At 37.0% G+C, this 25,048-nt stretch overlaps 1 protein-coding gene across 4 annotated transcripts in view; it reads right to left on the bottom strand.

The window, feature by feature from the left end:
- igsf9ba (immunoglobulin superfamily, member 9Ba) overlaps positions 1–25,048 on the bottom strand; it is a 119,727-nt gene that overhangs the window by 26,751 nt on the left and 67,928 nt on the right. For all 4 annotated transcript variants that reach the window (XM_056473524.1, XM_056473527.1, XM_056473526.1 and 1 more), the window contains exons 4-5: positions 13,868–14,019; positions 6,697–6,814 (exon numbers count right to left, since the gene is read on the bottom strand). In XM_056473524.1, coding sequence (XP_056329499.1) covers positions 6,697–6,814; positions 13,868–14,019 — 270 coding nt within the window. The remainder of the gene's footprint in view (positions 1–6,696; positions 6,815–13,867; positions 14,020–25,048) is intronic.

Raw genomic sequence — 25,048 nt, 5'->3', positions numbered from 1 at the left:
TTCAGCCCAAATAAATCATTTACAACCCCTTAACGTAAAAAAATTTAATAAATCCAAGGAATCATCTTTGAATATTTTTTTTCAGTGTATGAAGTGCAGATATGAGACATGTTTTTTTTTAATCCTTGAAATTTAAATATGAGCTTATATGTTTAATAAGTGGTCCACATATATCACCACATATCAGATTTCCATATGGTTCATTGGATATACACCAAGACCAAACCCATTTCATGTTTGTTTATACACAATAAGAGACAGGAATTATTGTCTGTGGTAATCAACTGCATGCCACAGATGTGGTATTCCTTGCAATTATCCTAATTTTCCTCTGTGTTTATATGTGCATATAGAAGCCTGTCCAATAAAGACAGCAAGGATACTACTGTCAGGCCTTCCCACAGAGAATATTATCCTTCCCACATGAGGCTGTCACTGAAATTGCCAATAGACTCTTAATTAGACGTGTGGGTAGCAGGAATACCGTCGTGACACTCGGACCACTGTGAGATTTGTGGGTGCCTGGCAGAAAAATACGGCACGAACGCACAAACAAGCCCAGGATTAGCTGTGAAATATCTTCAAAATCTTAATGTGTGGACTACGCTGAGAGCTTCCTGGATGTTTCCTTAATGTGCAGTAAATGACACTGCGTCTGAGGGGATTATTGACAGTAGCGCAGCTTTCCTTATTAAAATGAAATCGCAAAAGGCATCACTTGAAAGCGTCTAAAAATATCCCTGGTGTTGCTCGAGCTCGTGTTATTGAAGCAGGTTTTAACTAGAGTGCCTCTCCAGAGGCTTCATGAGAATATTGCTTTTTGTAAAAACAATATTGCTAGTTTACTAAACAAAACAGCCCATGGCCAAGGCAATTTTGGCTCAGCACAGTTCATATGTATCTCCATCTGACTCACTGGTGCTCAGACGAGAGCAGACGATTCCCTTCGACTTCACTCCAACTCAAGCTCTGCATTCTAAGAAGGCAGAAGATATAACTAAAATAGATCTAAGATAATCACAGTAACTTGCTTGCAGTATGCACCTGCTCTGAATTCTTACATTTGACAAATTGAATCCATCAATTCAATAAAACAGCCATTGTTGTTAAGCTATTAAGTTTAAAATGTTTACTGCAATTAAATATGGCCATATCTATAATAACACATATATAATATATGTGAATGTTATTTTATAAACACAGTTTACAGATGTGCATTATATACACAGGAGTTGGACAATGAAATTGAAATGCCTGGTTTTAGACCACAAAAATTCATTAGTGTTCTGTAGGGTCACCTTTTGTGGCCAATACAGCATCAATTCATTTTTGGTAATGACAGATATAAGCTCTGCCTAGTGGCCAGAGGGATTTTGAGCCATCCTTTCTTGCAGAATAGTGGCCAGGTCACTACATGATGCTACTGGAGGAAAACATTTCCTGGCTCGCTCCTTCAAAACACCCCAAAGCGGCTTAATAATATTTAGGTCTGGTAACTGTGCAGGCCATAGCATATGTTCAACTTCACTTTCATGCTCATCACACCACTCTGTCACCAGTCATGCTGTGTGTATTGGTGCATTATCTTCCTGATACATGGCACCGCCTTCAGGAAAACAATGTTTGAACCACTGGGTGCACGTGGTCTTCCAGAATAGTTGGGTAGTCCTTGGCAGTGCGCATCTAGCACAAGTATAGCCATGATATTCTTGCCCAAACCATCACTGACCCATCCCATGCTTCATTCTGGGCAAGTAACAGTCAGAGTGGTATGCTTCTTTGGGGTTTCTCCACACTGTAACTCACCCAGATGTGGCAAAGACAGTCAAGGTGGACTCCTCAGAGAACAATATGTACATGTTTCACATTGTCCACAGCCCAAGAGTTGTTGTTTTTTTTTTTTTGGTGGAAACACCAAAGATTTGAGGTACACATTTAATTCTGCAGCGAGTTGGGCAGCTGTGGGCTTTAAATATTCATTCATTCATTCATTCATTCATTCATTCATTCATTTTCTTCTCAGCTTAGTCCCTTTATTAATCTGGGGTCGCCACAGTGGAATGAACCGTCAACTTATTCAGCATATGTTTTTACACAGCGTATGCCCTTCCAGCTGCAACCCTTTAAATATTCTAAACTGTAAAAAAATTTAAATATTCGCGTTATAAATATAGACGTTAAACATCACTTGGTAAAATTAGCCCCGGAGGGCTAATAATTTAGATTTTTTTTTATTCTATGCACATACCCACAGTATACCTGCATCTCCATCCAGCCCTTACAGCAGCATCTCCACGTCTCCTGTATGTTTGGTGGTGCTCTGTGATCATGCGTGTCTGTTTCTCAGTGGAGGCTGTGTGTTCGCGTGCTGCTCTGTATTCACAGCCATGCTCCACTGCCATAAATCTGACTGCAGTGAAAGCCACAAAGCCAGTGACAGGCAGCTTGCTCATGTTTGCTGTCATACTGTACACGGTTCACGGATAATAAACTGAAGCACTTCATCATTCTGTACTAACGCTGAGGCCATATGGGGGAGAGACTGTGGCACCAGAACCAGGTGCTGACTCAGAGAACACAATGATTATTCTGTTTGCATGTGCATGAAACACACTCACACACTTGTCAATCCATTCATGTCCATCATGGAGACAAGACAGACAGATCTTTTTCAAGGTGACACTTCATCCATAGCTTAAAAGGACTTGTTTGTGGTGCATTTTTACCCCTCTTTTAAATCTTTACATTTCATTTGATTTCAACAGACTGGTCAAAAGGTATTACAAATCATTTCCAGCACATAATGATTTGATGAATTAAAGACCACTATTATGCATTATTAAAAGGTCATATTTTGGTTTTGGGGGTCTCCAACAACAAGCTGATATACAGTCAAGGTCAAAAAACACTTCCAAATGCGTTTATTTTTACCTAATTATCCTAATGACTCCCATATGATTTGTTCAGCAGTTATTTTTTTCAAACCCCTCCTTTGTGTGACGCTAATCAGCAGTGACTGGTACCAAGACAATTCAGAAAAATAACCCTTAGTTGACTTTGAGAATCAGTATTTTTAAACAATGCACATTCAGATTTAAACCTCAGCTGGATGTTTTCCATTCACTTAGAGCTGTGTTACACTGTCACAATCACCAGCGATCTAAGCCTTGAATGCCATTATATGGACTACAGATCCAGTCATGCACTGCTCACATGCACCTGTTTCGGATTCCGCTGATTGAACACACACACAGCCGGAGGATCGTTACGGACTGATTATTTATACATCACACACGCATCAGTGCTGAGTCATGTTTAACTGTTTTTGTGACATTATGACGCAGTTTCTTCGTACAGCCTAGCCGTGTTTTGACCCTTTGCCTTGTTCTCTCGTTTTTATTCCTTGCTGGCTGTACTGACAATTTCCCTGTTTATTGACCACGACTCTGGATTGCCCGTATACATCTGTCAATAATCCATGCAGGGGGTCCCCCGCATTTTGTGTTACGCCACTGAATATAATATAATATAATATAATATAATATAATATAATATAATATAATATAATATAATATAATATAATATAATATAATATAATATAATATAATATAAAAGATGCTTATGTGAACAACAGGTGAATAAATAAAGCAGCGTCTCTGAAGGTGAATGAGTGTGTATGAAACACGAGCGGTGACCATAAACTTGCAGTATATCACCTCCATCGCTTCTCCAGGAAGGCTCCATTAGGACTGGAGTGACAGGAAGTGATCTATGCAGATGGAGCAGACTGAGCGTATTGACTGCGGCAGCTGTGCTTACAGTGACGAGACTTTGACAACACGGATGTGTCCATACGCCAATTCACTGAAAGAGTCTAATTAACCAGGGAGCACCGAAGGCTTTGGATCTTTGCACCCAGTATTGATGAGGCGCGATGACCACAGTAACAAGAAAAAGGACAAACGGTGACGGACTATGGCTGACCTAACCTGACTGTCGGTGCTGGAAGCTTTCTTTTTATGCTTATGTTTATTGTGTACCGTATGTATCTATTTGCTGCAGAAGGAAAATCAATGGATGAGTGTTGCAGATTGTCACATTGCGCTAGTTTACACAAAGCTTTCCAATGCTTCAAATCAATTTAACCAATTGCTTCACGAAATGAATAGCTGTTTCAAAGTGTTACATGCATTTTTGATCATACAAATAATCATCTAATCATTTAAATATCAAAAAAAAAAAAAAACTGATCCGAGTTCAGGTTTAAAAAAAATATAAAACTTGTTCAGTACTTTTGTTATGATCACCAGCAATCTAACATTTGCAGATCACTGGAAAACTACAGATCTGACACGTATCCAAGCTACAACTCCCATCATGCCCTGCACTCACACACCAGTTCCATGTTTGATTGCACACACAGTTGAAGCTTGTGAAGACTAATAACTTGGACTACAAATACACCTCTATCTCACACACACACACACACACACGCACACACACACACGCATCTGGACAGTCTTGTTTTCTGTGAACATTTCTAAAGTGTTACTTTTGTCTAGCCATGCTATGTTTTTTTCACCCGTTTTGTTTATTGTTCTTGTTGTTTTACTTTCTGTCCTGACCTCTCACCTGTTATCCTCACCCTGATTTTGGATTACCTGTATGCTCCAGTTCACTCCTGTTTTGACCATTGCCTGCCTGATGATTCTTTTTAATAAACTTGCCCCTGACCACTGTTGGGGGCAATAATTGTCTTTTGAAATTGTCTTTTGAAATTTACTGTTGAATTTTCCCAAAATGTTTTAAAATGTTTATGATCAATGTAAGGTAACGAATTACAAATACACAAATTACTGTAATTAAGTAGTTTTTCTTAAGAATTGTACATTACTAAGTTGTTTTAAAAATGTGTACTTTTACTTAAATACATTTTAATGCTGTATCAATATATTTACTGTGCTATTTTACTACAAATTGAAGTCACTACTTCATTTTTTTTCTTGTACACAGTAATTGGCTAAGAAAAATTAGTTCCATGATTCCCATCCAATCAAGCCATGTATTGAAAAATATCATAATACTGATTTCAAGACATGGACGCTATAAACAGAGCAAACATGTACACTGTAGAAGCATTACAAGTGTCCAAGAACATGAAAAATCCTTACACGTATTGACTGAGAGACTCCAAATGTTCTTACATTAAATTAATCTCACATTTTTAATTTATATAAATGGCAAATAATTGAACTTGCACTTAGAAACACCCTTAAAAGAAGATACCACTGATGTAAGTTAGATTTTTATTATAGTCTATATGGTGGAATATTTTCACAGGGTAATACTCACTGCTCACAACTCTTGAGTACTTTTAGAAGGGTGACTTTTAGTGTTTAGATCAGATACATTTACCTTTGGAACCATTTGTGATATTTATATCTATATTTATACTTAATTTGTTTATTTGTAGCATGATTGATTAAAATTAATAATGTTATGCAGTATTATTCTGTGTCTTGGATCGAGTGGTTTAGTGATATAGATTAGCTCCACCTACATGTCACGTCAGTTCACCTGCTTGTGTAAGGGCACACAGGTGATGGGGGATCAGCTGGCAGGGGTAGCGGGGAAAACAGCGGGGAAACAGCGTGTTTTTGTTTGTAGCATTTGTAAGACAAATAAAAATGAATCTTGAGATATAAATGTTTGGACGCGTCCAGGGGCGTCGCATTGAGATATGATTTACTTTCTATGCAAGTGTATTAATAAGAGTGGTAATTCAGAATCAAAGACGTTATTCTCCATGTGCAACCGAACCAACGCTGGTGAAAGCAATGCGTTTAATCAAAAAGCAAACTGACGCATCTCTGCGTGTGCGCAGAGAACCCGCACGCCTCTCGCACACGCTGCTCTTCTGTTGGTGCATGTCCCGGTAGTTAAAAAGTTAACGCAAAAAAGCAGGCTACTTGCTTTTTTGTTTAGCTAGTCGACAAAACTAAAGTTTAAACAATATAACGGTGATCTTACTAAGCATGCCTCCTGATAGATTTTTTTGTATGAAGCAGGAGGGGTGAGGAGTCAGGGAGGTAAAAACTTAATCTCTGCCATGTGTCAAGTCTAAGACAACAGATAATTTTATAAAAAATATTTTTTTATATTTTATTGAATTGTCTATAGAATTTAATTCAAATGAAATTAATATTTATGCAAAAGGTTTCTTGAAAGATCTTAGCATATCACTCCAGTTGTGTCTAAACATTGTTTTCCAGTTACATTTAAGATTATTTAGAATAATAATTGTATAATAACAAGAATACTTTTATTTATAATAAATATTTATAAAAAAAACAAATAAATAAATAAATGTATATATATATACAGTGCCCCAGTAGAGCTTTATGTCGAGCAACGCCCCTGGACGCGTCGTAAACATCACTGCTCCTGTCAAAACGGCTCCATAATAACCAGATGATGCCGGAGACCGTTATATAAACTCTACTTGCACTACAATCTTTTGAAAAATGGTACTTTTACTTGAGTGGGATTTTTCAGTACTCTTTCCACTACTAATTATGATGTAACAACGTCTCACATAACCTTAGCAGCCACAGTTCGAACCACTGATACAATACAAAAGGTTCATAAAGGTTTAGCAGCTTTATCAAACAGTGCTTTGAGAGCAGCCGTCAGTACCTTGCACCAGCAGGCGGGTGGTGTGTAGCGCTTCCCCCTGGTCACTGTGGGCACGGCAGCTGTATGCCCCTCGGTCCTCCCGCGTGATGGCCTGCACTGTCAGACTGCCGTCACTCACCTGCAGAAACAGAACAAGCACAAAACACAAGTTAACGTATTTGCCAAATATTACAATTAAAATAATTTGAACAATTACATTTTTAATAAAAAAAAAATTATAATATCACATTTTAAAAATGACTGAAATGGACCTATCATGTCCCTTTAACAAGATGTGAAGTAAGTCTCTGATGTCCCTAGAGTTTGTATTTGACAGCTAAAAATGCCTCACAAATAATGTTTTATAAACTCTTCGAAACTGACTCTTTTAGGAAAATTGTGCCATTTTGTTGACTGTTCCTTTAAATTCAAATGAGGTTGTGCTCTCGACTCTCTAATCAAAAAAGGGCGGAGCTACAAATGTCTGTATGTCAGCATAGTGGAAGACTCTAAAACAACCTATGCTAATGAATGAGAGATTGTCACTAATTGGCGGGGCTTTCCCCATCTAATGACATGTACTAAGGGAGAATGTCATCAAGCGTTTTTTATAAAGTGTGATAATCAAAAATAAAATGAACACATTTTTACTATTAGAAGCTAATTATATTCACAGACTGCTATCACACAACTGTTTAAACCCCTTATAAAAGTGATGTTTGCACAATAGGTCCCCTTTAAATTAAATTATCAAAAGGAATAAGTCCAAAGTAAACGTGTGTTGCATTCCACTGTGTTAACAACACACTACATAGCTCCTCGGATACAAGGAATTCTAGCAATACAAGTTATCAAATATAGTTATTAACATCATCCCCTAAAACGCAGTAAAAATAATTATATAATAATGAAAAAAAAAAATAAAATAGGGCTACGCAGGGGCGCAGTAGTTAGTGCTGTCGCCTCACAGTAAGAAGGTCGCTGGTTCGAGCCTCGGCTGGGTCAGTTGGTGTTTTGTGTGGAGTTTGAATGTTCTCCCTGTGTTCGCGTGGGTTTCCTTCGGGTGCTCCAATTTCCCCCACAGTCCAAAGACATGCAGTGCAGGTGAATTGGGAAGGCTAAATTGTCCATAGTGTGTGAGTGTAAGTGAGTGTGTATGGCTATTTCCCAGAGATGGGTTGCAGCTGGAAGGGTTGCGTAAAACATGTGCTGGATAAGTTGGAAAATGAATGAATGAATAAAAATAAAATAACATATCTAATTGAATCGCAATTACAAAAACAAAAGTAACAAACATACAATTATTTTTTAAAACAAAGACTAAACCCAAAGCCATATTAACACAACTTAAAAGTAAACAATCTCAAATATTTACAGACTTATTTATATTGAATGCTAAAAAGCCCAAGGTGAGTGTTTAATTTCATTTAGTTTTAGTTTTTCATTTATGAAATTTGTTTTATTTTATTTTATAAAGGTGTTATACGACCAATAGTATTACACTGTAAAACAATGTACGTGATTTTAATAGTAAAAAATAAAATACTACAGTAAAAATAATACAGTGAAAAATGTTTCCTTAATTTATACATAAATGACCAAAATACTCATTCCGAGCATGACAATAACAGTTTATAAATAAATGAACGTAGCAGGATATAGTTTGCTGTACATTTATAGAAAAAAAATGTATGGTGTCTGTAGTATTTTTAACGGTAAAAATCTGACAACCAGAATTTTTCAGAATTTAGTTTGTTTTCTTTTACATTTACGGATATAATCTTGCACCAGAGTTTGATTTAGGCAGAAATTGCACCAGGTTCTGAAAAACGAGCCCAGCATTAAAGCACCCTTATCCCCCAAACATTGAAAGCTTTAGCCAAAGGGAGACTGGCCTTATTTTTCCTCCCACACAATATTCTGAGGTGTGTTGACATCCTTCTGGACGGGTGACACAATCCACCCTGCTGTTCAGACCCATCACACCAACAAGCAGACGAGAGCAGGTAATAAATGCTCTCAAACACTGCGCTGTATTTAACCACACACAAACACACACACACATTGCAGTAGAGGAGACGAGACATCTGTGCCTCTGCTCTTCAGCGTGTGTGTTCCTCTAGCGCATTCCTCCATTTCTCTGACTTTTATCCATGGAAGCAGGGAGAAGAATGGCGGATCTTCAGCACTGTTCTTAAAGGTGAGGTCACGACTCTCTGCTTTGAGTAAATGTCTGGGACTGGGGGCTTGTTAGTGCTGGGAACGGCTTTTAAAAGCAAGAGCCAACAAGCTGAAGCAGAAGTAGTACTTCCTCCTCACAGGAGAAATAATTAAATATAGATTTGATACAATCTAATTGAGGCGAATCCTGATTAATCACAGCATATGGGGCAATTTAGTAAATGTGAGGGGCAATTGCTTATAGGTTTCTGCTGGCATTCACGTTCACTGAAGTCAACTGGGATTGTTTTTGCTCAATAGGCTTAAGTGTCAGAATAAACGCTATATTTTCAGATAATATAGTATATAGTCTGTTAAGTTTAATCTAAACTTGTTTTGTGATTTCTAAAGAATTTGACATTTTTTACAAGCAGAAAAAAATATTATGAATATATTTATATATTCATACAATATTAAAATATCACTTACTGATTCATGACTAGGGCCACAGATTTCTGCAGATTTTTAACCCATCGTTGAGTCTATTTATTTATTTATTTATTTACATTAATGTGTGACAATTTATATTTATTCAATTTTTTAATTAATTTCCGTAAAAATATTGACTAATATGAAAATGTTCATATGATCTATTTACAATACAGTTTGTTTCTGTCTTTTAGTAGATTTATTATATGCATACCTGCCAAAACTCTCATTTTTTCCCGGGAATCTCCCGTATTTCAAATCCATCTCCCGCCACCCTCCCATTTTGTCATTTCTCCAGGAAAACTCCTGTAATTTCACCCACACTCACCCCCGGTCCTCAGCTTTTTGGTACAGTCTATAACACCTCCGTAATGCCGACTTTGGTACAGTTACTTGGGTGTTATTCAAACACCCATACCCTCTTACCCTACCCCCTCATATTCCCTTTTTTGCATTAATCTGTTCAAAAATCCTGATAAAAACTACTAAATTGTTTAGAAAATTACAGGATTTTAAGTCTTTAAATCCAAGTTCACAAATGATGTCACTGATTTGGGGGAAAAACACAAACACACAAAATTACTTATTTTCAATATAAAATCCTTTTATCACAGTCTTGGACATGTGAACTATTAGTAACAACATTGGCTTTGATACATTGTAAGATAAAATTTTTTTTCTCTTTAATTTACTGTTGGTGGTTGTTTTTGCCCCATTGACTTTCATTATAACCACATTTGATGGTGCATAAATACACAGTCTTTGTTTTTGTTTACTTCATGTAGTTCTGAGAGCTGATGCATATTTAGATTTTTTTCAGACACATCAAGGTAAGTGCGCAAAAGTCACTTTCACACACTGACAGACATTCATACACACGCTTTCATTTGCTGTTATACTCTATATAAAGTCCAGAAACTTTTTTGGGGTTCAAAAAATCCAAAAGCTTTTTGGGGGGGCTATCTAAAGGGTTAAGGGCGCCAACTGATGATCAACAGTACAAATTTTACCTCTTCCCAACAGGAAAAGCCACCAACAATCAAAAATGGATGCTTATATGGTGTCATGGTTTTGTAATAAAAAAATGTGTTTATAATAGAAGCCAATAGGCAAAAACAGCCACCAACAGTAAATTAGGGGGGGGGGGGTGAAAATGACTCAAACACAACGCATTCAAGGCAATGTTGTTTCACATGTCCAAGACTGTGATCAACAGTAAAAAAAATCCATTTTAAAAATACTTCATTTTGTGTTTTTTTTTTTTTTTTTTTTTTTTACCAAATCAGTGAGATCATTTATGAATTTGTATATTGTTGAGTTTTTAAAAGAATTGTTAGATTTAAAACATTTTCTCAAAATATGTGTCAAAATAAGATGTGTCACCAATTATATTATATGATATATTATTATACTATATTTGTCACAGTTCGGTGGGGGGAAAAAGGGGCGAGGACCCAAGTGCAGGGTAAGGTAGTATTTAATATAATAAAACAAAAATAAAAAAGGCAAAAACAGCAAAACAAACTCCCCCGAGGGGAAAAACATTAACTAAACAAATAAACCTAACTAGACTGAGCAGGCTGGCAGGGACTGGAACAGACACCCGACAAGGTAACATACAAGGTTGATCAAATGACATACGATGACGAACTGGCACGGGACAGCAGACATGAGGAGAATATAAGCAGTAGTAAATTAACACACAAGTGAACAGACAGGTGTTAAACATGTAAATCTAATAAACTAATAATGGGTTAACAAGGAGGGTGGGACTAGACAATAGACAGGAGAGCACATGACACAGAAAGAGACAACACAAGCCATGTGCTCACAAAACAAGACTAGAACACGCAGCCAATAAGAGAACTCATTAACCGCGTGTTCGTATGACAAAACACACACACAACACTGAAGCACACAACAAAAGCACGCGACCACAATGTAAACACAGAGCCACGTGCTTTGACAACAGACGCAAGACACGGGCACACGATAGGTGAAAACACCATACCGTGCGCTCACACAGATGCAACGCGCATGTTTCATCTCAGCGCCAACCAAAACCGAAACCAACTAAACGGAGACGTTGAGAATGAAACTGCGCGATGCTGACAACACAAACACGAGTACAAGAGCGCGCGTCCCAAGGACGCGAACACCCCGCGCGCCCGCATCAAGCGGGAGCGTGCACGGTCCGCGCGCACCTATGACGATGTGCACCCAGACAATGGCAAAACAAGTGCTCGACCCAAGAAAACTCGAGCCAAGCACTACAGGACAGGATAAGACAGAGCTAGTGTCCGGACTCTGCCACCAAAACAAGAATTTACAAGACCAGAGTGGCAGAACCCTGACAATATTTAATATATTATATTATATTATATTATATTATATTATATTATATTATATTATATTATATTATATTATATTATATTATATTATATTATATTATATATCATTATATATTATTTTATATATTATATTATACTATATATAATTTTATATTACATGTTACATTATATTATATATTATATTATATATTATTTTATATTATTATATTATATTATATCACATTATATCACATTATATTATATTATATTATATTATATTATATTATATTATATTATATTATATTATATTATATTATATTATATTGTATTATATTATATTATATTATATTATATCATATTACATTATATATTAAGTGTGTGTGAGGCCTTTATAAAGAATAGTTATAAATGTATTTAGTTCTAAAATAGCCATTGTTTTTATAAAGTTAATTTATTTTAACTAAGTAATTAAACTGACATTTAAATTTTTATAATGATAAATTATTTTATACATATACACACACTGTAAAATATGCAGTGATATGTTATATATTATTATAATAGTTTTTCTAATTGCTAACAATATAATAATTTCTGTCTTATGAAGCACATACACAAAAGGTTTCCTGTTGGAATTCACTCCCAACAGCTTGCAAGACACTGTACAAATGTGACTTTACATGAATGCACTCCAATGCGGTGAAGTAAAGAAGGAGAAGAAAGGCCACGGGGTAAAAGAATAACCTTGCTAAGAGCATTTACTAGGGAAAAGCAGCAGCCAGCCATCACTTTCTGTTCGTCAATCTCCAGTGAGTAACAGTGGCAGGCAGAATATGGCAAATAGCACTCAAACAGGCCACTATAAACACCGGCCGCGACCATCAACACGCTGGCAAATGCTGTATAGGAACAACACAAAACCAACAAAGCTGGTCCTGGGCGCCTCATCTACAGCAGAAGAAAGCGAATGTTCAGATGTAAAACCGCAACGTCTCTCTTGTCTTTTATTTGTCTGTTTCCTCAGGGAAAGCTCCTCTGATGCCTACTGGAGCCAGACTGACTGCCGGTTCTGTCAAATCGTGCGCCTCCTCCTCCTCCTCCTCTATCGCAGCCTCCGCATGCAGTGTAAGGTGGAAACAGGCTTGTCAGTTTTTGTGGCGTCCTGCTGCAGGCCTGTGCTCTTCAGCTGTCAGAGCCTCGACTGACTGAGCCTCCTCTTACAAATAGCCTGCGATGATTCATGCTTCCATTTCCAAAAGGAAAATGAGACAGTACAATTCACTGCGGATCAAATTTACGGCTAGACTACAATTCACAGCGCCCTATATTTAGAGACAAAAGTATATTGTCAATTTTTCTGCTTTATCAAGGCAGAGACGAACCAAAATGAACTGTGAGAAAAGAAGGTTTAATTCCTAAACCATTGGTTTGACTTATTATGCGGTAAAAACATGTATTGTTTTAAGATTATTTTCTAATATAATATAATATAATATAATATAATATAATATAATATAATATAATATAATATAATATAATATAATATAATATAATATAATATAATATAATATCTTCGTTTTTACTTCATTGTTAATTCAAAAGTTTAGTAAAACCGTAAAAGGTGCCCTATAAAAAAATCTGTGTATACCTAGGCAAAGTCGAAAAATAAGAGATTGGTATATTGAAATGTCCATACCGTGAGACTCAGACACCATTGTTTTGTCATAATCATGTAAATTCCACGAGTGTAAAACCCCAGTGGACAAAAGGCCAATCAGAACACAAAGCAGACTGTTACGTGACTCATGGGATACTCCCTGTACTGAGCAGCCACGTCATAAGGAAAACACAGACTTGTGGGCTGCGTTTGATAGGCCACAATGTTTCTTAGTGAGACAACAATGATTAAATATGATTAACAATAATTTTTGTCCCATAGTTATTTTTAAGCTTAAATTTAACTTATCAAGTGTTGGGACTTCTATTTTGAAAATGGGAGACTCAGATTGTTTTCTATGCATCACTGAGGAACAACGGCATGGGACATGTTAAAACTTGTGTCAGGACCCAAAATGCAGTATATACAAATTATGCATTTATTCAGTTCCATTCCAGAGGCATAATGTATGTTTAATTGTATCTTTTGTTAATTTATTGTGCATTTTAGATTTAAAGACATGAAAACATGCCATAAAAGAAAAGGCGTGTGTTACCGTGTATTTCCGAGTGCTGGTCAGCTGATCCCCCTCTCTCAGCCAGGTCAACACCGGTTTGGGGTTCCCGAAGGCAGTGCAGGTCAGAGTGATGCTTCCACCCTCCCTCGCCTCCACATACTGCGGCGGCGTGTCCGAGAACGTAGGGGGCGCTGAAATAACAAATCAACAAGTTGAGTTAAGATCCGATCATACATGTATTTAATACTCTCATATACTTAGGACCCCATGATGAACATGTACGACATTCAATGAACAAAGGATCTCTGGAGTGCAAGTATCTTAAAGGAATAGGAATAGTAACTCACTACCCAAAAATGAAAATTGTTCCCCCGTTTACTCACCCTAAAGTGATTACAAACCAATATGAGTTAGATATTTTAACACTCGAACTACAGAAGTTCATTTTTAAATTTTGTAGTTCAATAAGTTTCTTAAAATAAGACCCATGTAACTATAGTACCTTGACTTTTTACTCAATGTGTGTATATTTTGTACTAACATTATGAATTTAATAAAGCTACTATACACAAAAGAGGGCTGGCCTAGTAACTAGTACACAATTACAGGCTATATTACAAAAAATAATCAATATTTTTAGGGTAATTCATAAAATATGACAGACAATTGTAGATTAATTCTAAAACCACAATAGAAGATTTGAATGCAAATACTGTAAGAAATGACAAAAATACAATTTGGCGCAGTGTTATATGAAGTCAAAATAACCACTATGGCCATTCTAGCAGTTTTAAAAGACTGGTAGTTAAAGAATGTTGGATTAGCCATTAAAATCCAGAGTAAAAAAATGTAAAGTGAAACATCTTTTGCGTTTAACAGAGAAAAGAAACATAAAAGTTTGTAACAAGTGAAGAGTGTGTACATGATGACAGATTTTCAGATCTATTGAAAAACAGAAATGACAGAACTTACTGAATATCCAAACCAGGGTCTCTGTGATGGGCTTAATGCATGTCATAATATTTTAATCAGCTAAGAAGAGCTTATAAAATATGTAAAAAAGTCAAAACAGCTGCAGGAATTGCTCTCACTCACACACACACACACACACACACACACAAACACACAAAGATGTGCTGCAAGAAAATGCATTTCTGAAACTTGTATTCAACTGTAATAGGCAACATTGCAACTATGACAACAACATTTTCTGCCATTGTATCCTGTTTTCGGTTTATTCTTCAGTCTATATATATGTCAAACCACACCAGACTTCATTTGGATGTGGACTGAGAACCATTTTATCAGTGATCTTGAACCACTTGTTTGGTGCGCAACAAGATTTCCATAGCAAAATCCACACATTCAACACTAACTGAGTTCATCCTTAGATTTACTGTTTCAGCTCACCTTATGAAAGGCAACCAAAGGGCCCAACCCCTGGTGAAAAAAAAAACAGCTTTAACAAGCCTAAGCAGGTTGGCTGATTTTAGCTGGTCGAACAGCCAGGTTTTAGAGGGGTTTTGGCAATTTCCAGGCTGGTTTCCAGACATTTCCAGCCTGGTCTTAGCTGGTCAGGCTGGAAATAGACAGGCTTAAACCAGCTAAAACCAGCTCCGGTTTTAGCTTGTCATTTCCCAACCTGACCTGCTAAGACCAAGCTGGAAATAGCTGGAAACCAGCCTGGAATGGCCAAAACCAGCCTGGCTCTAAAATGGCTCTAAAACCAGCCTGGTTGAACAGCTAAAACCACCCAAAACCAGCCTAGGCTTAGCCCTTCCCCTTAGCCCTGTCCCATTTCTCTTTACCTTGAAGGTGTAGGGCGAGGGGCTAGATAGCCCTTGAAACTGAGATTTTTCAGGACTTCAAACTTCAAAATTTCCCAGAATACACCATCTACAACGGCATGCTTTATAAAGCAGTTTCATCATGCTTTTTAAAAAAAAAAAAAACGATAAAAACCCCACTAAATTTTGCTATCTATAATCCATAATAATAACTCCTGTATAGCACACCCACAACATACTTTCACATCTGACACTCAATGACACTTGAATACCCAGTCAGAAAAGTTTAGTGGCTGGGGATGATCTTTTTACAGTGTCTAGTATAATGTTAATGTTGTTTTCGTGTGTTTACATAGTTATAAGTTTATTGTCACATTATATCGGTATGATAACATGATATTGTTGCCTTCAGTGCTTTCCTGAAGATAAATACCAAAAAAATAATGCAACTGGAATAACTTCAGCAGTTGCCATCATCAATCTCATATGAACTAAGAGATCACGATGACATATGATGATGTGTGCTGGTGTGCTGGCATATGATTATGTGTGCTGGTGTTGTTTCTTAGGGGTAAAACTGAAGCCCTTCCTCTTCACACTCTGTTTCAAGGCCCAAGGGAAAGGGGTAGGGAAAGGAGTAGGGGTGAAAAAATAGAATTATAATTGAGCCTATATCAAACTCAACAACAAGCACAATGGCTAATGACATTGCTGCATATTGACACTATTTTCACACACAGGATTATGGCATGAGAGAAAATGCATCACACGTATAGACATACTTTATAATATGCATCTCTAATATGATTTTAAAAAGAAAGTAAATGTAGTATTTTTTTACATTTTCAAAAGCAAAGATCACATTTGATAGGCAGTTGCCATTGCTATGCAGTTACTGAGGTGTTGTGAGTGGTTTCTAGGACATTGGCATGCAGTCGTTAAAGTGATCTAAGCCACAAATGAGTTTATTGTCACTGCACACGTACTACAAAACAATGACTTGTGGTTTGCAGCTCTGTAGGATGCATGAAAACATTCTATTATAAACAATATCAACTGCAAAAACAGTAGCGCAGCAACAGTATAATGTAATAAAGTGCAAGTATCTTGTAAAAGCAATAGGGTATATGCAGAAGCATGCAGAAGGACTTTTAATTTGTCAGTAACCTGGGTCAAACGCTTCCAGTGAACTTTATGCCATTGCAAAATTTGGCCTGTTTAAGGTCTGTTTTCCTTAAAAATCAACGATCTTCACTGCCTAAAAGATATTCGCTATAAAGTGGGTGTCAGAATGTACAAGAAGCACTGCATTAAATTACATTTTTCCATGCCATATTTTCAAAATATGAACATTTATTTTACTCCAGTATTTCCAATGGCATTTCTATGCTTGCCTACTGATTCTGACGGGTGTGTGCATGTAAACGGCTTTTAATCTCGGTTTACTCTTTAACAACTAAATGAATGCTGAAGTCTATTTAACTGACTATATTTGAATTACAACATTGATGCTGTAAAATGAACCATATAAAATTGAAAAAGTCACAATAAACGCTAACCGGAAGTTTATCGGTATGGGAAGAAAAACTAGCTCTGCATATACCCTATTAAACAATGCAGCAGGGTAAGCAATATTGTAATCAGTGCTCATTATTATTAGACTGTAGTAAAACAGAACATGCTTATTTATGCTTATTGTTGTTGTTGTTGTTGTTTGTTTGTTTGTTTGTTTGTTTGTTTGTTTTTTTGTCAAAGTATTAAGCTGATGACACTAGGTGTAAAAAAAGGATGAAAATGCAAAGAAAGAATGCACAAAAACAAGGTCTTTGTACTGTACTGTACCAAAACATTCAAATTATGATCAAAATACTGTTTCTGAGGGTTATTACAAGACTTTTGAACTTTTATAACTTGTAAAATTGATCACATTTTATTTTGAGATACAAGTATCTCAATTAACAAGCCATTAACTGTGATTTTTAGCTCAATAAACTCCTAATTTGCTGCTTATTAACAATTATTAAGGTAGTAGTTGGATTTAGGTATAGAAATGTAGAATAAGATCATGCAAAATATGTACTTTATTAGCACAAATAAACAGCCAATATCTTAATAATACACATGTAATGAGCCACTAGTTAATAGCAAGAATTGGTGCTTAACCCTTAAAGACCTAGAGCTATTTTGTGGGCACCTAATGGGCCTTTATTTATATATTTTTCAAAAGCAGCTTTATTTTTTATTTTAGCAGTCAGCCTCAAGTGTCATATATCATTTTAAACAGGAGGACCTGAATCTTCAATCTGTGTTGTTTAAAAGTCCAAATTAAAATACTTTTTGGTCTAAAAACATATGAACATACTGAAAAAATTCAGAATTAAAAAAATATATTTTTGAAAAAAGTGGCATTTTCTAGTTATTACAATCAAAACCTCATGAAGTTTGCTTTTTTTCTTTAGAAATAAAAGCTATGATGTTTTATACTTTCAAAATAAAATTTGTCTACATCCAACATTCCCTGAGCAAATTATAGCTTTTTATTCCAATGTTATTCTAGGCGTTTTTCAATGAAAATCTGGTACATTCAATTTACTGACAAAGTAGATGCCCAAGATGCTTGCATTTTTAGTTTTCTTTTTACAGTTACTTGTAAATGTATTTTATTTCATTTTAGTAATAAAAATGTAAAATTGGAATTTTTAAGGATAAAGATTGAAACTTTAGCTTCTCCTGTTTAAAATGAATATAATAATAATAATTATATGATATAATAAATATGCCACTTTTTGAAGTGTACAGATCGGCTCAGTGGATCAAAAGTTAATAAATATTTGAAACAATACCTATTTTTAGCAGCGGCTGTCTCAGTCTTTAAGGGTTAAACTAAAGTGTTACAAAAAAATATATATTGTAATCAATGTTAATGAAATTACCATAGTCCATGGTTTCCGCCACATTCATTCTCCATGGTGGGGCGCCACACCAAAATTCATCCCGCCATGGCTACATTACTCCTTCTCATTGAAAACATTCAGTCATTGTTGTTTTTTTTAATAGCGGGTTATAACCGCACCAAAACAGATTAAAAGGTAAGTGAATTATAACATCGCAAACTTTTCTGTAATCGTAGTGCTTGGGTTATTTGTTTAACCCTTTAAGGTGACATGCTGACTGACTGACTGACTGACTGATAGGGCTGCGCAATGCGTGAGGCTAGCAAACACAACGTAGCTTTCAGTTAAGATGAACACATTTTCCGTCATTATACTTTACAGATAACGGTTTATGGTTCTGCATACAATGACTTCATCTAACTGGAGTTTATAGCCATTTCACTTTACTTCAGGACGCATTAATGCCGTTCTGTAGACCAGTGGAGACATTCATAAACATTCCTAGCAAATCTCATAAAAGTTAGAGACACACTTGTTGCATAAACGAACTAAATCACACTTTAGCAGCGTTTATTTGAGAGTGCACAAGAAAATCTGCACTTGAGCAGCATATGTTTGAGGGAGTGCAAGAAGTTTTGTGCATAAACATAGGAAATCAGCACGTAAGCAAAGAGATTTGCATGCTCGTATATTACATGAATGTGATCTCGACTTGTAATACTGCGCTCACAACATTTGTCATTGAAATCATGCCATAGGTAATTGGAAGATCTGTGTAAAAGGCCTGCCACCACAGCTTGAAAAAATCCTAGAGGAAACACGTTTATAAAGCGTTTATAAACACGTTTATAAAATGGCACCAATTGTAACAAAGCTTATCATAGTGGAAGTGGCTAATGTTGTGGATGATGATCTTAATTCTGCATACACTTATGTAAACCTAAATATCAAATAATAGAAGAGGTATAAACATCTCTAGAAATCTGTATTGTGCGCGTTCAGCAATGAAACCCTAACTTTCTCTGCATGTGGGTCACTGTTGGCCTATAGCAGTTTTGATTTCAACAGCGAACACACCTGGTGGAAAACAAACAAAGCAAGCAATTAATGCCTCTGAACATCTGTCCATCCGTGCCTACCGTTAGCTCTTTTCATCCACAGTACAATCTGTTGCAGGTTAAACGCAGGGGAGAGGAATTTATAGTGCAAAACATCTTGCTGAGGTCAGCATCAAATCTCTAAAAATGTATATTCCCTCGGGATGGGTCACAATGGTGACTAATCCAGCACAAGACTGCTTCATTAGTGAGGCTGACTAGTTTATCTAGATTTCCTCGTGCATCTCTTTTCAGTTTTGATATTTTTAGCAGCTGTGTTAATTAATGTCCTGACAGCATATCAAACAGTTTTCACGCTAAATCTCTTGCAAAAAAGGTTTGTTGTACATTTAAAGCACCTCCACTTTGACTTCACATCTCAGCGTTTGCTTGAGATGTAAGTAAGTCTGAGTATTTCTAGATGTAATGCTGCTCCTTCAATGCTGTATAATGGTTTTGGATAGTGACTTTTATTTTGAAACGTCCACATGATACATTTTTGTTAAAAATAAACATATTGTTGGTGATTAGGCAGAGAAAATAAAAACAAGAGACATCAAATGCGGGATGAAAACATTGTGAACCGATCGCTTTATTCACTTCCTCCAACTCACTCTCTTAAAGGGGAAAACCACCCTGTCACTTCTAGCTCTGAACTCTTAAAGGGAAAATACATCAAGAACAACCTGTGAATTCTGTCACGTGTATAAATGTATGCGCCACAATATTTTCATATTCAGATCAATCTGTTTCCTAAGACTTGTGTCAACCCCCTGGCCACTATGTAACGCTATTATACCACATGGAAGAGCAAGGATAAAATTTAAAACTGCTTTTATACACTGAAGATGCCTTGAGGGTGAGTAAATTACGTGGTAATCGGGTATATGTGGAAGTATGCAGAAGGACTTTTAATTTGTCAGTAACCTGGGTTAAGCGCTTCCATCACAAAATCGGCACATTTAAGGTCTGTTTTCTTTAAAAATCTGCGATCTCCACTGGCGGAGTGATATCCAATATAAAGTGGGTTTCAGATTGTACAAGAAGCACTGCATTAAATTACATTTTCCCCATCATGTCTTTAAAATAGGAACATTTATTTTACCCCAGTATATTCAATGGAGCTTCTGCGATTGCAGAATGTGCAGTATGAGCACACATTGCTTTGCATCTTATAAACACAACCAAGCCTTAAAAATATACTGTGGACCACCCCTTTAGGAGGCCTAATAACACTGACCTTAAGTTAATTATTTTTTTTAATAATTGAAAACTACTTTTATTCTAGCCTAAATAAAACAAATAAGACTTCCTCAGAGAAGAACAAATGTTATAGGAAATACTGTGAAAAATGTATTGCTCTGTTAATCATCGTTTAGAAAATATTTAAAAAAGAAAAAACTATATATTACAATGAGAAAAAAAACTATTACATATCAGGTTTATTGCTGATTTTACAATATATAATTTCCCTGATTCTGACTAAAAGTTTATTTTTACCATTTTCTCATTTCCTTCTGAGTTTTTCACTAAGGAATACTCTTTGATAAACACTTGAAGGGACTTTACGGGACAACCAAACTCCATTACACACCTGCCCTACTTTCTGGACTCCTCTCTCTATGTGTTTTTGGAAAACTCTTGGTCTCACACTGTGAATGACAAACAGAAGGCATATTTCAGAAGGCACTTGTCTGAAGGTCTTTCCACATGAACAGATGGTCTGGACAGAGCTCAGTGACTAGACACCAAACACATTAAACACAACTTCTCGCTTTGTTCACTCCAAACTTTAACTTCTGGCAAACAAATAACCTTAACTCTCAAATATTGAGTGATGCCAAATTAATAATACCTAAAAACAATGATTCAAAAGACAGATTTCATAGGCAGAGAGTTCACAAACAAATCTACCTTTGTAACTGAAACTTGCTAAAACTCTGAAATGCAGTTATTTTCAACACAGATGAAGATATCCAGCAGGGAGGCTGAATATTATTTAAACAAACTTTTTCTCATTGCTGCTGACCTCCAAAGAAAAAAAAAATATTGATTAACAATGTCCTTTAATGCCTTCAGGTGTCACCAGAATGTGAAATTTCACAAGATACCTCATTTAAAATTCCCAACATAGGCTCATTCTGAAAACGTAGCCCTATATACGTTTCTGGAGATTACCAGTTTGTTGCGTTAGCTCGCCATGTATGTCGGCGGACTTAAGACGAAGAGAGGAGTTGACAATGATGACAGGGTTTGAGTCCGGTGAAAAACGGTTCCAGAAACAAGCCAAAAAATAAAATAAACAAGTAAATAACAAGGTGAGAATATGGTAAAATCTGAAAATGTGGTAAAAATCAGATGAGGGCCTTTCCTTTTCTGGATTGCTTTTGAAAATTGCTGGTTTTGTTTAGAAAAGTGGGTGGGTGGGTCAATCAATACAATTGATTGGGTTTAGGGAAGGAGGAGGGTGGGTCAGTCGATCGGTCAGTCAGTCAGTCATTCAGTCATTCAGTCAATCGACAGCAGCGTCTGGTGGATTTACGCGAGAACAGCAGGCGCGAATGGCACTCTCAAGAGAAATTTGAGATCTCAAAAAGCTTACACAGCTGTCTTTGGTGGCTTCGAGAAAACAAGAACTGCAAAAAACTTAGCTCCTGGGACATATTTGGCAGTCTCCAGAAATGTACATAGAGGTATGTTTTCAGAATGAGCCTGGGTTTAAAATTCTATACCTAAAATGACCCTTTTCTTGATGAAGCAAAACATGTTTTTTATGGTTTGTATTTGTCTTTTAGACACTCCCGTTCTAGAAGAGGGTGGAGCCTGTACAGCAAAAACAAACAAAGTATCTATGTGTGTTTTAAAGCCTTTTCAGTTTACACCCCTGACAATAAACATTGAGGGACCTTTGGTGCCCACTTTTCATTTGTTTGACATCAGAGTTCAGTTCATTTACAGTAGTTCATGTAAACGCTGTCTTCTGAATTTGGTGAGTCTACCTAAAAGAGGTGGTCAGGGGTGCTGCATATCCAACCCAGGCTCATTCTGATTACGTACCCTTATACACATTTCTGGAAAGAGCAAAATACGTCCCAGGAGCTACTTTTTTGCAGTTTTTGTTTTTGAAAATTGACCGCTGTGTATGTTTTTTCAGATCTCAAATGTCTCTCGCGAGTGCCATTCGCACCTGCTGTTCTCACGTAAATTCACCTGGGGCTGCTGTCAACTGACTGACTGACCGATTGACTGACCCACCCTACCCCTTCTCTAAACTCAACACACAGTGTTTTAAACAACCCAGGCCCATTCTGAAAACGTAGTCCCGTGGACGTTTCTGGAGACCGCGGAATATGTCCCGGGAAGTACGAGAGGCCGCTGCGTGCTCTTTTTCATATCTCAAATTTCTCTTGCGAGTGCTGTTCTTGCGTAAACCCACCAGAGGCCGCTGTCGACCAAACGTCTGTCTGACTGACTGAATGACAGGATGACTGACTGGCCGGCTGACCAATCGACTGACCCACCCTCCTCCTTCCCTAAACCCAACCAATATTATCAATTGACCTGCCCACCCACTTACTTCCCTAAACCCAACCAACAATTTACAAAAGCCTTCGTCTGATTTTTACCACGTTTTTGGATTTTTCCACATTCTCACCCTGTTGTTCACTTGTTCATTTATTTTTTGGATTCTGTTTTTGTCTTACCTGATTTCTGGACCCGCTCCTCCCCAGACTCAAACCCCATCGTCGTCATGGTCATTTCCTCTCTGCATCTCAAGTCCGCCAACGTACACGACGAGCTAACTGGACAAACTGGTTGCAGTGGGAAAGCCCTCCACACGGGCTAAGCGGTCAGCCGGTAAGCTCGAAAAGAATTAGCGTCATACCCCCCTGTAGCATTCGTTTTTTAAAAAAAGGAAATGCAGCCATACGTACCCCCGGCTACATAATTTGTGGTCTCCAGAAACGTCCACGGGACTACGTTTTCAAAATGAGCCTGGGTTGGTTTTAAAAAGAATCGATTGACCCGCCCACTCGCTTCCCTAAACCCAGGGGTGTCCAAACTCAGTCCTGGAGGGCCGTTGTCCAGCTGAGTTTAGCTCCAACTTGCTTCAACACACCTGCCAAGAAGTTTTTAGTCCAGTATATCTAGTAAGAGCTTGATTAGCTGGTTCAGGTGTATTTGATTAGGGTTGGAGCTAAACTCTCTGGAACACCGGCCCTCCAGGACTGAGTTTGAACTTCCCAGCCTAAATCCAAACGCCAGTGTTTTAAAAAGCAATCCAGAAAAAGAAAAGCCTCCTGATTTTTACCTTTTTTAGATTTTACCACATTCTCACCCTGTTATTTACTTGTTTATTTTATTTTTTAGCTTTTGTTTTTGTCTTACCTGCTTTCTGGAAATCAGCGGATTCAAACCCCGTTGCCGCGGTCAACTCCGCTCTGCATCTCAAGTCTACCAATGTACATGTCGAGCTAACTGGACAAACTGATAACAGCAGAAGAGCCCTCCATACAGAGGTAAGTGGTCAGCTGTTAAGCGAGAAAAGAAATGGCATCATTCTGCCCTGTAGCATTTGTTTTAAAGATGAAATGCAGCCATACATAGCTCTGGCTACATAATTCGCAATCTCCAGAAATGTAGGGCTACGTTTTCAGAATGAGCCTATGTTGCGTACGTCTGAACTAATAGGCAGTTCACTTCAGATGTGATCACATTTGCCCCAATTATGGAATTGGCCAAATAGAATATTAATCACATACTGTACAAACTGGTCAAACATCAATGGTGCATTCTTGCGTTTACTTCTTCACTTGTCTGACATCCAACAAGCAGACAGAATGTGTATATAAATGGTCTTTCTTTGAGATGGTTTAATCTTTTACATTATATTCATGATAGACTCATGTGCCACTCAGTATTAACAAGCTGAAAACAAAACAACATTTTTAAAATCTAGAGTTCAAACTTGCAGCATGCAAGCATCGGTATCCAGCCATTGCGGCATTGAACCACTGTTACCAAGTAACATGTGACAGTGTGATGGTACAAACGTTCCAGGGTTCAGAAACAACTGACGCAAGTATGTCATGTGATAATGTCTACATGACGGATGTAATTCATCAGAATTACATATATAGAACATACTTTTATGAAGGCCGTGAAGTAAATTCAAAGTCAGATGTAGTCTCTACTCAAGTTTTAAACTATTTCAGACACGGTACAGCTGGGGTATGGGTGGACAGGGGGTTCAATCGAACTCAAATGCGAACCAAGCAATACCAAATGTTAAAGCACCAGCATCAGATGACACATTGTAAGGGTGTAACAGATCACGGTTGATCCGTGATCTGTACGAATTACAATCTGCAATTCGGAACGCAGGTGACCCGCAGAATAATAAATTTTTTGAATTCGTAGGTCAATCCAATATTTATAACA

Source organism: Danio aesculapii, chromosome 15 (assembly GCF_903798145.1).
Source record: "Danio aesculapii chromosome 15, fDanAes4.1, whole genome shotgun sequence".
Lineage (NCBI taxonomy): Eukaryota > Metazoa > Chordata > Actinopteri > Cypriniformes > Danionidae > Danio > Danio aesculapii.
This window is presented reverse-complemented; position numbering and strand designations above follow the sequence as displayed.